The sequence below is a fragment of the Eublepharis macularius genome, chromosome 1 (assembly GCF_028583425.1).
Source record: "Eublepharis macularius isolate TG4126 chromosome 1, MPM_Emac_v1.0, whole genome shotgun sequence".
Classification (NCBI taxonomy): domain Eukaryota; kingdom Metazoa; phylum Chordata; class Lepidosauria; order Squamata; family Eublepharidae; genus Eublepharis; species Eublepharis macularius.
The window spans coordinates 24,693,930-24,707,821 of NC_072790.1; the positions used below are offsets into that span (position 1 = coordinate 24,693,930).

General features: G+C 43.5%; 1 protein-coding gene across 4 annotated transcripts in view; it reads left to right on the top strand.

Moving 5' to 3' along the window:
* The window catches only part of LOC129325865 (cytochrome P450 2K1-like), a 69,005-nt gene that overhangs the window by 9,177 nt on the left and 45,936 nt on the right, over window positions 1-13,892 (top strand). For all 4 annotated transcript variants that reach the window (XM_054973863.1, XM_054973847.1, XM_054973839.1 and 1 more), the window contains exons 3-7: window positions 214-363; window positions 1,286-1,446; window positions 6,546-6,719; window positions 10,528-10,675; window positions 12,516-12,700. In XM_054973863.1, the coding sequence (XP_054829838.1) occupies window positions 214-363; window positions 1,286-1,446; window positions 6,546-6,719; window positions 10,528-10,675; window positions 12,516-12,700 (818 nt within the window). The remainder of the gene's footprint in view (window positions 1-213; window positions 364-1,285; window positions 1,447-6,545; window positions 6,720-10,527; window positions 10,676-12,515; window positions 12,701-13,892) is intronic.

Consider the following 13,892-nt stretch of genomic DNA (forward strand, 5'->3'; position numbering starts at 1 on the left):
CTGGCTGACCCCCTCTGTTCAGATCCCAACTCTCCTCACTCGTTTGTTTACTCCAAATGTCAAACCCTCAACGTTCTATCACCAACTGCCATTTCAGGCTAGCCCCAAAGGGGGGGAATATGTCAATCATTCTCTTTACTGTCTGGCAATGTCAGCATTTGAAGCTGAGTCCATCACACCAGCTCTTGAAACCAGTCTTTTGCTTCCATTCAGGAGTTGTATTTGCTCATGGTGAGAACTGGAAAGTGATGCGGCGGTTTACCTTAACCACTTTGCGTGACTATGGGATGGGCAAGAGGACCATAGAGGACAGAATTGTTGAAGAATGCCATTTCCTAATACAGAAGTTTGAATCTTACCAAGGTTGGTTGGTATTATATTCTGCAGTCCAAGAGCATACCTACAAGCACAGGATAAATTGATTTTTGTAATGCCTTGATCTTGTATCTTTCCCCCCCAAAATACTAGGAATTGTAATTTGAGGATACTGACAATTATTTGTTACTATCCTAGAACTATAGTTCTCAGAATTCCTGGGGGAGAGACAAAATTAACATTATGAAACTTGTTTAAGCCTGTAGAGTGTAGAACTCCAGCAAGAGTTCTTATACTGTTCCATGCCTTATTAGCATGTCTTAGTCAAAACCTCCCCAAATATAATGCTGCACATCAGTTTTTACATAGTACATAGCATGAGAAGGCACATCCATTGTGGATTCCCCCCCCCCCCCCGCTTTAGACAGAGGTACACATTTCAGAAATGAATTGAGTCCCAGGACAATTGGCTCTCCCAGTTTCCTAGATATTGGCTGTACAGAATGCTGATTGACTGGTCCAGTCACCTAAACCATCATCCCTTCTGGTTTTGCAGAGGACTGATTGACTAGACCACAAGACAGTTACAAAGGTATTCCCTCCCCTAGCTCACCCTGGGCAACATTCTAAGTTTTTTTAAAAAAATGAAGTATCTTAAAAGAAGGATTCAGAATGAGTATTTAGATTGTTTGGACAGGCCAGGAACTTGCATGGGGTTTCTAATCAGTCCAACACTTTTTCAAAAAATGGAAGGCATGAAAATCCAAGGTACAGTGAAAGCTACAAATGTATGTTAGTAGAAGAGGAAAGGCAGGTTGAAGCAGAACTACCACAAAGTAAAAAAAAAAAAACTCCTCCTCTTCTGGGAAGAAGTATTTCTGTCTTCTTCACAACGTGAACTGAGTCAGCTTTTGTCAGAGAAGAACAATAGTGAGGCTTTTTCCAAAGTAAAAGCAATTTTTTTAAATAGGAAAACCATTTGAGAACACCATAATCATGAACACTGCTGTTGCCAATATTATCATGTCCATATTGCTTGGCAAGCGATTTGAATATGAAGATCCCACATTCGAAAGACTACTGAACTTGATCAATGAAAATGCCCGGCTTGTTGGAAGTCCCTCTGTCACGGTAATCTACCCATTTGAATTAGTTAAATGAATTTTTGAAATTTTGCTCCATATATTGTGGCAGGGTCTATGTGAGTCTGCCTCGCATTTGAGGCCGCACCACATCAAGAGATTGTCTGATGGTAATTTGTTGTCCTGAGAAACTGATTCAAAAATATTAGGGAAAAAATACATGGTACAGGCCTCTCAGAATTATTCCACTGCAGTGCAGAAGGTAGAGGTTGCATGTGAGATTCATGGCAGCCATGGGGCTTGGGGTAGGGTTGCCAGCCAGCAGCTGGCACCTGGCGGGAGTCTGGGGGCAGGTGGTACCCACATTTGTTCCCTGGTCTCTAGAGACATCCCTCTGAGAGTATCTGTTATGACCTCCTTTCTTTCTCAGTTAGATTTTGCCTTTTACACTTTTCTTCTAGCCCCCTCTGGGTAGATTGCTGCCACCAGGAATTATATTCCAAAATAGTTAACTTAAATTTCCCTTTTAATAATGTGCCCAAGCGTCGGCTCCTTTGTGGGACTTTGTGGCCCTGAGGATAGGAATGGGATATATAGGAATGACAAATACTCTGGGATGAAAAAAAAAACCCCAAAATAAACTTTTATTTTTACAAGAAACATATCGGTTTCATACTAATATACTTAAGCTTGATGGTTTCAAAGATAGTTCTCAGTTCTTAAAGTACATAGGCTCAGTCACACAGATATACCTAAGCTTTCTCTCTCAGGCGCACACACAGTTTGGCTGTCTAAACCAGAATCAATATTTCTCTCAGAAATGCATAGACACCCTCAGGCTGCACACAGCTTGCCTGTCTAAACCAGAAAGTCAAATGAATCTTTTCTCTCTCCACACAGTAATTAAAAACTGCAGTTCACTCTGCCCCTAGAGAGAGTGCATTGGAGCTTGAATTTTCTTTGTGTGTGGTGGGATAGGGATCTACCCCTTCAAGTTCCAGGGCTCCTGCCAGGCTCTGGGGCTAAGCTATTATTTATTATTGGTACCTTTCCTGCTGCCTGCTGAGGTCAGGTTTCTGGGAGTGGTGCAGTAGGGATCTTGACTTGGATGATGGTTGGAGGAGAGCCTGCTGGCTCCCACAAACAGCCAACCACGAACATGTTCGTGAACAGGGCCATGTTCGTGGTTGTTCATGAGCCCCTGTTCATGGATGGCAACAAACAATGAACATCATGTTCGGGTTTTTTTTCTGTTCGTGCCCCCCTCTACTCATAACTCTTCCAAGTTGCAATTTGTAGTGGAAAAATTTCAGAGATTGAGTTATGACACCAACTATTTTTCTGGAGACAAGAATTCAGTCTGTTAATGTGAACGTTTTTGAAGACACTTATTTGTAATATCTTATCTAAAAGCAGTGTGGTGTTGAAAAAATGAAAGTACTTAAAAAAACACATTTAAATGCAAGCTCTACCTCCTGATTTCTCTGGGAAGAGCAAGAAGGATTAAACTCACAATATGCATACATCAATATCTTTTGTGATGATACTTAAGGTGGTTCCTATAGTTTGATGTGCAAAAGACGGAATAGTAGCTGTTTCTGGGGGCTTTTCCTTTTGGTAGGATTCAGGAAAAGTAATTGCCCCCCTAGTTGGAACGAAGAGGTAGACATGAGGCTTGGAACTAAAGGGCCACTTTATTAAATATAACATCAACCATTAAATACAGCAAGGGTCAACTAGCGGTACAGGCCAAGTCCTGGGGTCACCCCTGGACCTCTGCCTTGACCTGTCTGGTAGAGTTGCCAGGTCCCCTTCACCTCCCATCAGGAGGATGGAGTACCTGGCATTCACCTTGTGCCAGGCATGAGGTCTTCTTTCTCATGCGCACAAAGCGGGTGCATGCCCCGGAGCCAGCGTGATGATGTCACTTCTGGTAGTGACATCACTGTACCAGCCACGCAAGTGCTCCCACACTCCACACAAGGTTGATTCAGCCCGTTTGGGGCCCAAATTGGCCCCAAATGAAGCATGGGAAGGCTCCTGCAGGCAGTGCAATGATATCACTTCCAGAAGTGACATCACCGCACTGGTTGGGAGCGCGTGCATGGCGCGCACTCCTCAGGTGCCTGCCACTGAGCGATTGGTGGACAAGGGGACAAATCCCCAGGAGTTTGCCCACCACCAGTGGACACCTGGGAACCCTACTTTCTGGGCAAGCCCTATTGCACCAGTTGCAAGCCATCCATGTGCATGGCTGGGACCCGGCCAGCCAGGCAAAAATGGTTCCCCCTTCAACCTCCTAAGGCCTCAGTCATGCAGCATGAGGGAAGGACATGCTTATGGGAGTCCCCCCAGGAAGTCTTCCCATGCAGCTAGTAGCCATCACAAACATACCAGCTGCTCTTGGCAGACCCCATTTCCCCACCAATGGGGAAGGGCCATTGGTACTCACCAGCCCACTTCCTATCCCCAAACTCTATCCTGCCAGTAACCATGCTACAATGGCTCCACCATTTGTAATTACCCAACACGTCTGCAAACAGTGGAAGGTAGGCAAAAAAACCCCTTTCCCCGATGCCCTTTTGGGGAAAGGGGAAAAAATTCCTAACTGGTTCTGTAAACAGCAGTCAGCTAATCCTGCCTTGCTACATGGTGAGGTGGGTGGGCCAAGCACACAGAGTGACTGCCAGCTGGCTGGGTGGAGCCACCTTATTAGGTTCCTTGCTCTGCCCCTTGGCCAGATACCCAGATGCCTGGGAAACGGTGCTGCCTCCTCCTCCTTCCAGGGACGCAAAGTATGGCCCCCAGTCTTAAGCATCAGAGACTGCTGGCCATGCGGGCTTTATTAACCTTTTAAATCAACAATAGTGACCAAGTGTGATGAACTTTGATCTTTAAAACAAAAGAAAATAGACTTCCCAGTTCCATCTTACATGCAGGATCATGAAACCCCTTTTTAATTATAAAAACAAGACAGCCAACTATCTTAAGATGGCCAAATTAATCTTTTTTTAAAAAAAATTTTTATTGGATTAGAAATCAATATTATATTCATTACAATCAATTTCCTTTAATTTGCCAATTCTAACCCCCTCCCTTCCCCCCCTTTTATTGACTTCCAACAGTTTTCCAACCCCATATCCATTTTCCCCTACTCATTTCAGACTTATTTATTCTATTAAACACATACTTTCACTCTCTTCTAAGCATATCTATTATAACACAATACTATCCCCATTCTCTTCCCCACTTAACTTATCAATTAAATATTTCATTCTTGGCATATACTCTTTAATAATAATAATCATTTATCTGATTTTATACTCTATACTCTATCTTACCTATTCATTCAATATATATCCGTCTATTAACTTATCCTTAAATCTTATATTCATTCTATTTTAATTATCATAAATTCTCCATTACCTAATTACACGCCAAAAATAAAACTGATTAGTTTCTATCCTTATAGTACTTATAATAACAACTCTATTACTTAATACTGTATATAATAATCCAATATAATAGTTGCTTAGAATTCCCCTTTTAACTTTTCTCCCCCCGGTAAAGTCACTTCTCTCTTCTTTTATTATGTTTCAATAGTTCTCAAACTGCCACCTCCCACCTCCCATTTTTTCGCCAAGTAGATGGCCAAATTAATCTTTGTGCTTATATGTACAATATGCTTTAATGAAGTGCTGGTGGGGGGGGGGTGTGACATTTATGGCTGTGTTGCTGTACACAGACTTCTTTCCTTGCTTGCTTACAAACAGGCAAGGATTGAAATGGTTCTCCTTTCTCTTCAGCTGCCTCTTGCATTGAACTTCCGTCATGGATCTTCACGGTCCATTCTGTGTGAGTGGGGTGTGTGTGTGTTGCAAACATGACCTAATTTCCCTTCTCCCTTGCAACTGCATTTGACTAAACTATCCCCTTGAGTATGCCACCTAGGGATGCAAATATTAAAAATGTCCTTTGTACTTGCAATCATAAGAGAGCAAATATAATAGCAGTTATGATATCACAGAGGAACAAGGGGAGGCATCAGCACACTGGCAGCATGTTATCATTGCTGCGGCAAACCCATACCCCTCTAGGATTCAACAGAAACTCTATGGTTGTGCCAAAGATTTGCTGCTGAATCCTAAAGAGTGATGTCATTTCCCAGTTCCCCTGAGAAACTATATTGCACCACTGACACAACAGCTATTTTGCATTATCCCCCCCCCCAATGGTTCACCAAGTGGTGGTGGGAGCAGGGACTGCCAATGAGAAGTGTCCCGATAAAGCAGGAAACCTGGCAAACCCAACTCAGGCCCAGAACATGGTTTCAGCAGCGTCAAACTTTGTTCTGTACAGCTGAAAGAGTTTCTAGCTGAGTCTCCCCTCCACAACAGCTGAGGAAGCACACCTTGGCTGGAGGAATCCCATGAGAGTTGCTAGCATCAGCTGACTAAAGGGCCCAGTAAGACCTAGGCTGGAGGTATGAAGCTGCTTCCCCTTGAGGATGAGACTCATCTTGTGTTCTGAAGACTGACTTGATCTTCTTGACTCTTGACTTCTGCCTGCTGGGCCTGGCCTCTCGCCTTGGCCTTGGAGCGCCTTGCAAATTCTGAAGCTTCCTGCAGTTCTGCCTAACCTCAGTTCTTGCCCCCAGATTCTGACCATGCTGTGCCCCGCAGACCTGTAGCATACCCCTAGCTACTGTCTAGCTACCTTGGCCCTGTCTTGCCACTGCTCTTTTCTTGCCTGCCCAGCCAGCTTGCATGTCTTGAACACCCGACATTTAAAACTTTGTGGCTGGTTATGTTAACCTTTAAAAATAATTTCTTATTGTCTTATTTACTGAATGTGAGCAATCAGTACTGAAATGCAACTTTTTTATTACTGGCTGAGAGACGATAAGATTGTGTGTTCACGGGTAGCATTTGTTCCTAGAGCAGAACCAAAGAAGTCCCACAGAGTGTGTAGATCAACTCTGCTGGATCACAGAACACAGCACCAAACTGAAGATGGGATCCTTCCAGGCCAATTATCTGAACAAAAGGAACAAAGATAGTTTAATAGAAAGAGGTTTGAGATTTCTGCCCCAGCAGTAGGATTTGGGGCTTGCCTAATCTTTCCCTTTCTCGTCTGTTATTCTTTTAGCTGTACAACATGTTTCCCGCACTGGGCTTTCTCTTCAGCAGTCGCAAGACTGTCCTTAATAACAGGGATGAATTGTTCAGCTTCATACAAGACGCCTTCATAAAACACCTCAAGGAACTGGATGTCAATGACCAGAGGAGCTTTATTGATGCTTTTCTAATCCGACAACAAGAGGTAACAGAGTTTTTAAAAATGCCAAGTAACAGCAAGTGGACCTTTCAAACCTATGTTTTAAAAATACAGTTGCGTGTGAATGCACAACAAGGAGTTCAGTTTAACAAGAGAACAGCATGTCAAACCAGCTGAGATTTCCTAACCTGGAACAATATGTTATTGGAACTGTCTTGGTAGAGATGCACATTGATAATGGACAAAAAACAACATTTGACAGGCCTGGTGGGTGTTTGGGGAGGAAAGATCCCCAAACACCCATCATGTATCCTGTGTTCCTGCTCCTTCTTCCTTACTTCTATCCTTTGACATGTTTATTTTCTTCCTTCTCTCTCTGCTAGGTTTGCCAATCTCCAGGGGGTGCCCGGAAATATTCTGGAATTACATCTGATCTCCAGACTACAGAGATCAGTTTCCCTGGAGAAAATGGATGCTTTGGAGGGGGTGGGGCTCTGTGGCATACCCTGCCGAGGTGCCTCCACTCTCCAGTCCCACCCTTCCCAGGCTCCACCCCCAAATTTCTTAACCCTGAGTTGGCAAACCTACTCTCTGCCTCCCTTTCAGCTGGACCAGCAACTAGGGATGCCAGACCCCCGGTGGGGGCGGGGGGTCCCCCGTCCCCGCTCCCCACAGCCTGCCCCCACTTACCTAACCAGCGGGGAGTGCATATCTTCTGTGCGCACTCCCCTATGGCCCAGATCAGAGCCGCTGTGGACTGCTCTGCAGTCCCTCAAAATGGACCCATTTTGGGCAAAATCGAGCTCGTTTCAGGCCCTTTTTGCAGTGGATCGGACCCATTTTGAGGTGCTGCAGAGTGCAGGAGCGCTCTTGTGCTCCACAGCGCTTCAAAACGGGCCCAATCTGTGGCAAAACGGGCCCATTTTCGGGTGCTCCTGCACTCTGCAGCACCTCAAAATGGGCCCAATCCACAGCAAAACAGGCCCGTTTTAGGGCACTGGGGAGCTCAGGAGTTCTCCTGTGCTCCACAGCACCTCAAAACAGACCTGATCTGCAGCAAAACGGGCCCATTTTCGGGCACTGAGGAGCACAGGAGCACTCCTGCTCTCCGCAGCACCTCAAAATGGGCCCATTTCGGTTGCCAAGCTAAATACTTCCCTGGCTTATTTGCCCCTTCAAAAGATTTTTGCTGTAAAGTCTTTAAATTCAATTCTACCTCTTTGTTCGCAAAAGCCCTCAGCTGCTCCTGTAGTATCCTAATTTCTTGAGTTATTTTTTTCTTCCCTGGTCTTTTCTTTAACTTTTGTTCCTTTGGGCCAAATCCACGGCAAAACAGGCCCGTTTTAGGGCACTGTGGAGCGCAGGAGCGCTCCTGCGCTCTACAGCGCCTCAAAACAGACCCAATCTGTGGCAAAACGGGCCCATTTTCAGGCACTGAGAAGCACAGGAGCACTCCTGCTCTCCACAGCACCTCAAAATGGGCCCATTTCGGTGCAGATCGGGCCCGTTTTCAGCCCCTGCAGAGTCTGGCCATGCTCCCAGGGGCTGCACTATGACATCACTCCTGAAGTGACGTCACTGTGCTTGTGGGGGTGCACGTGCGTGCGCTTCGCGTGTATGCATCCCCCCTCTCCCCCAAAGTAAGTGCCAGGCCCCAATCCCCCATCAGGAAGTTGAGGGGGCCTGGCAACCCTACCAGCAACCCCCATGGTAGCTCTCTGCTGGACTCTATGGGGTGTGTCCTTCTCCCTTGCTTGCTCCATACAGCCTTCTTGGCATAAATGTTAGGTGCATTTAGGTCAGAGATTCAGGCCAAACCAGCCATGATGCTGGGAATTTCATGACTAGCACTTAGCATTTTAAAATGTAATTACCAGGCATTGTGGGTAGCTGATTCTGACTGTGGGTGAAAGGGAAGGGGGATTTAAGCCTTCCTGCTCTGATAATTTGCCCATTCTGGTCTTCCCAACAGTCCTGGGAGGCTACTATTTGGAGCAACATGGGGTATTAACGCAGGTACTGTGTGTGTTCTAATAGGCCAAATAGCAATTCCTTGGGGCCCATTTTAGTTTTAAAAAAAGCAGCTTCGTGGGGATTAAATTATTGGGGCCATGATGCTATGAAGGGAGTGGTTAACTGTTTGCCCTGCACCATTTCCTTGAGCAAAACAGCTCCACAAGCTCCTGTAAGCCTGATAGGGACAAAGACAGGTCCTATTCTATATATGTCTTTTTTCTCTTTTGTGGCTCAAAGTAGCCTAAAAGGAACAATCTCAATCAGGAAAATTATATAGGGATCAAATAGTTATATCTTCTTTCCTCAGCCTCACTCACTCACTCACTCACTCACTCACTCACTCACTCAATCAATCAATCAATCAATCAATCAATCAATCAATCAACCAATCACCTTTATTGGCATTAGGCCTTCCTCAGAATCCATATTGTCCCTCGTGGTTGTTCATTTTGGGATAGATCACATGTTGCAGGTCCAGTCTCATGTTATAAGGACCATAACATAAAAAAATTAACAAGTAACCAAACAGCACTAACAGTAAATACAATCATATAAATAAAAGTAATTATCAATATAGCAATAAAGCATTAAAGGCAATACAAGTAGTAGCAGCAATTTCAACTTTTAAATCATAATTTTGGGTAATGCACTTTCCTGTTTCTGTGTTATGCTGGTCTGTGACTGTAATAATAACTAACTAACTAACTAATTAACAACTAAAATTATGGGGAAATAACATTTTTATCTGACACTCAGAATAACAGGAGCCGAATAAATGAATTCAGGGAAGGAATTCCATAAGCAAGGTGCCATGAACAAAAAGGTCCTGTCCTTGTCAAGATCAAAATAATAAAGCCTTTGGTGAAGAGGAATCAGACAGGCTTACGCCGTCATCACACGGCCATAAATTTAGCGCCAAACTAGTGCCATCTTCCGCTGAATGCTCACCTTATTCCGGTTCTGTTGCGATTTCGTCATTCTCCCCAATTCACATTTTGTGACTCTTTATGTTGTGTTTATCCACTTCCATGTGAATGCCCTGGATCGACTATGAACACTTTGCAACACCAAAACGCTCACTCTCCCCGATCATCTGTCTCACCTAACACTGATTCTCCTGCCCTACACTCCCACAAGCCCCAGCGCGACCCGCAATTAAGCCTCAAAGTAATTTTTAAAAAAAAACCGTCAGCCTTATGGCGCTATAGCGCTATTCTGCCATGGGCGGGAAAGCTCTGCTACCTCTCACGGTTGGCTTGTGCTGGGTTCGCCCAGCACAACATTGGTATAATAGAAGAGTGATATAGAGCAAATATGTGAATTTTTTTTTTTAAGGGGGTGGGATTTTTAGGGCCCCATTTCCAGAGGCACTTTGACAGACTGTCGAATTGAGCTTTTCCCTTTTAATGTGACTGACTGGAAGCGCAAGCAGTCGTCAAGATGGGAGAATCCATTCTAATAACGATAACAGAAGAAACAATTTCTAGTGCAAAACTGACGAAATAAGAGCCCGTGTGACAACAGCCTTACATTAGAGCTGGTGATCTTCAGATATCCCAGTCCAGATCATTTAGGGTTTTGAAAATAAGAACCAGCCCTTTGACATGCATAGAAACAAATAGAAAACAAGAAGATTCCCTATTTCCCTTATCATTTGTATCAGCCAATAATCTGGCAGCTGCGTTCTGACCCAACTGATACGGGGACTCTCTTTGTCCCCACCTCGATCTTATTGCAGTAACCTGGGCACAATCAGACTATGGCTCTGGCTTTTTTGGGAATGGGATGGAATTGGAATGAGATGGAACTTAGTCCTTTGTTTTTTCTTATCTCCTAGGAGAAGAACAAGAACAAGATTAATGATTTTTTTCATAATGAAAACCTAACAGCTACTGTGGCTAACTTATTTGGTGCAGGCACAGAGACCACTTCAACTACCTTGCGTTGGGCTCTGTTGCTGATGATGAAGTACCCTGAAATCCAAAGTGAGTTCTTTCCATTGGTTGGTTTCCATTATTCTATGGTATCTGGATTCCAGTTATGCATAGTGATAAGAATGGAAAGAAATAATAGGTTGCCGTTGGGAGGGAGGGAGAACAGGAAGCACCAGGGAGATATACTTCCTGTTTTCCCCAGCTAGTATAATATTGAAAATGGGTTGAATACTGCTTGAAGACTTCGTGCTTTCAGCCTCTAGAGTTCACAAGCCTCCCTCACTACATTTACTTTCCTTAGTGTGGTTTTCATGACTTCAACAAGCTTTCCCAGTTTGTTACTCAATGGAAATGAAGAGTGCATCCCCACATCAGTAAAGAACGAAGGACTGTGTTGTTTTTATACATATAATACCATTTTCGGAATTGTTTAACCCTATCAGTTTGGTGTAGTGGTTAAAGTAACAGAGTAGGATCTGGGAGACTGAGATTTGAATCCCCGCTCTGCAATAGGAGCTTGCTGGATGAACTTGGGCCAGTCACACATTCTCAGCATAATTTACTTGACAGGGTTGTTGTGTGGATAAAATGGAGAAAAGAATAATGTAAACCAATTTCACCTCCATTGGCACAAAGGCAGTGTCTAAATCAAGTATATAAATAAAATCATGTTTTATACTTTATGCTGTGGTCCAGGTTTCTGTAATCCTATATTGATTGCATTGGTTTACACAGTGTAATATGCCTTGAGTCTTACTGAGGAAGGCAGACTATAAATAAAATAATAAATAAATAAGTAGGTATGTAAGTAAGTGAAGATGCTTGGAGCATGAAGAACTTGGATAAGGGTAGGATAACGATGACTAGAATTTCATTGTTCAATCTCCCTCTCATTCAACATGAAATGAGGTTCATCTTTCTACGGTTTAAAAAAACTGCATGCTATAGAATTAAATAATGTCACACATTCCCCAATTACCCATTTGGTGAGAAGCTCAGGGATTGCTCTATCCTGTGGGTGAGAAAGTAACACAAACCTATTTGTAATAATTGTATAATCATTGTGTAAGTCTGGGGCTGGGCTTATTAAATGTGGCCCATTTGTCGTGACCAGAGTGGTTGAGGTTTGTGTGTGTGTGTGTGTGTGTGTGTGTGTGACAGAGAGAGAGAGAGAGAGAGAGAGAGATCCTTCTGGCCAACAACTCACAACAGCCAGGGTTAAAACAAAATGAAGAATAACTTTTGTTTACAACATAGAATGCTGTAATGAATTATTTCAAAATACAAAGATAAATTGTGGTTAAGCAGGGAATGATTATTATGTAACAGAACAGATTAACAGCTAGCTATATCTCGGCTGCATTTCCTTAGCAATCTCCAAGCCTCTTCCCAGCAACTGCCTTCCAATGGACTCCTACTGTCACTGGCCCAGCATTCCACCAGCTCTCATTGGCTGTTTCTCAGGAGAGAGCTGGAACCAGACCTGTCTGTCATACCCACTTTTCCTTTTGGTTTATGTTTCTTTCAGACTAAGGAGCTTTTGTCCAATTTCAGAGGAGTTAGCCGTGTTAGTCCGAAGAGAACTTGATTCTCGAAAGCTTATGCTACAATAAAATTGGTTAGTCTTAAAGGTGCTACTGGACTCTTTTTGATTTTGTCCAATTTCAGTTACTGTTCCATTGGAAGAGCCAGTTAAATTGGAGAAAAAGTTTCATAGGATGAGGGAAGCTCCTAGGAGGATAGTTGGCTCCACCCCAATATTTGATGGGAGTAATGTCTAATTCATCATACTTATTTTTAATTTATTAAAAGACTTAGCCTCCTTCATTGAAGGATTAAATCAGAAACAATGAAATTTATGTTAATGGAAAGAAATCTTTTTTATTCACAGATAAGGTCCAAGAAGAGATTGCAATGGTGATTGGGTCTGCTCAGCCTCAGACTGAACACCGATCAAAACTTCCTTATACAGATGCAGTAATCCATGAAGTGCAGAGGTTTGCTAATATTGTCCCTATGAACTTGCCACATGCCACCACTATGGATGTCACTCTTAAAGGATATTTCATTCCAAAGGTGATTAGTCTCACTCAACTATATTAACTTTACAGCCTTAGCTCATTTGATAGTTCTTCATTTGTTCCATACAACCCTTTATAGAGAGCCTGTTTTTCAGATGCTGAGGAACTTCAGAGGTTTTCAGAGTCTTCATTGGTGGTTGTGACTTAGTACTCCATATTTGGTTTGAATACTTCTGACCTGCCCAAAGGAGATCTATGCACAAAAGAAAAAACTTGCATTTTGCTGTGTTGCCCACACTGCATTTTAAGCTTTTTTATGGGAGGATTGGAATGTATTGACTCCATGATTGTTTCATATAACGTATTTGTGTAATTTTGTGCAGGGTCAGGCTTTTTGGATTTATTAGGTATATTGGTACTATAGAGTGTTTTGTATGAATATATATTACTGAGCTGAAACATCAGATTCTGGTTCTATATGGAGATAAAAGATACTAATAGGCCTGTATATTTGTAAGTTTACTATGCATATATGCCCTGACCTGGATAGCCCAGGTGAGCCTGATCTTGTCAGATCTCAGAAGCTAAGCAGGGTCAGCCTTGGTTAGTAATTAAGTGAGAGTCCTCCAACGAAGATCAAGGTTGCTATGCAAAGGCAGGCAATAAACACCTCTATGAGTTTCTTGCCATGAAAGTTCCACCAGGGGTTGCCATAAGTCAGCTATGACTTGAGGGCACTCTCTACTACCACACTACGTGTATATACAAGGGTATGGTACTTAAATGGTGAACCACATGGTTGCTGTTTCTAATCATACTATTGCGCTCTTGTTTTGCTGAATTAAATTATACACCAGTGTTTTACTTATATTTGGTGATATATTCCTCTTTTTCTAGTCCAATCTCTTTGGTCACCTGAACTTTAGAGCCAGCCAGTGAAGCCATTTCTAAGCCATTAATTTAAATGGGAGAGATCTTAGCGCTGCTCTGGCCCATCCATAAAGCACACCAAGGGCACTAAAGGTGGAGAAGCACCTAACCCAGCCCTGTCAGCTCCCTTCCTGCCCGACCTCAACATCAGGGTCTGCCATGGCAAGAAGTAGCCCCAGGCAGTGCCCTAGGCCCCAGTATCCCACAGAGACCCTGCTCCTTCCCTTCCCCTCCATTGTGGGGCCATGGGCAGGCTGGGGAAGGGCCCTTTTCCAGGATTATTTTTGCCTCCCAATCCACCTATGTTGAGGGGGGTG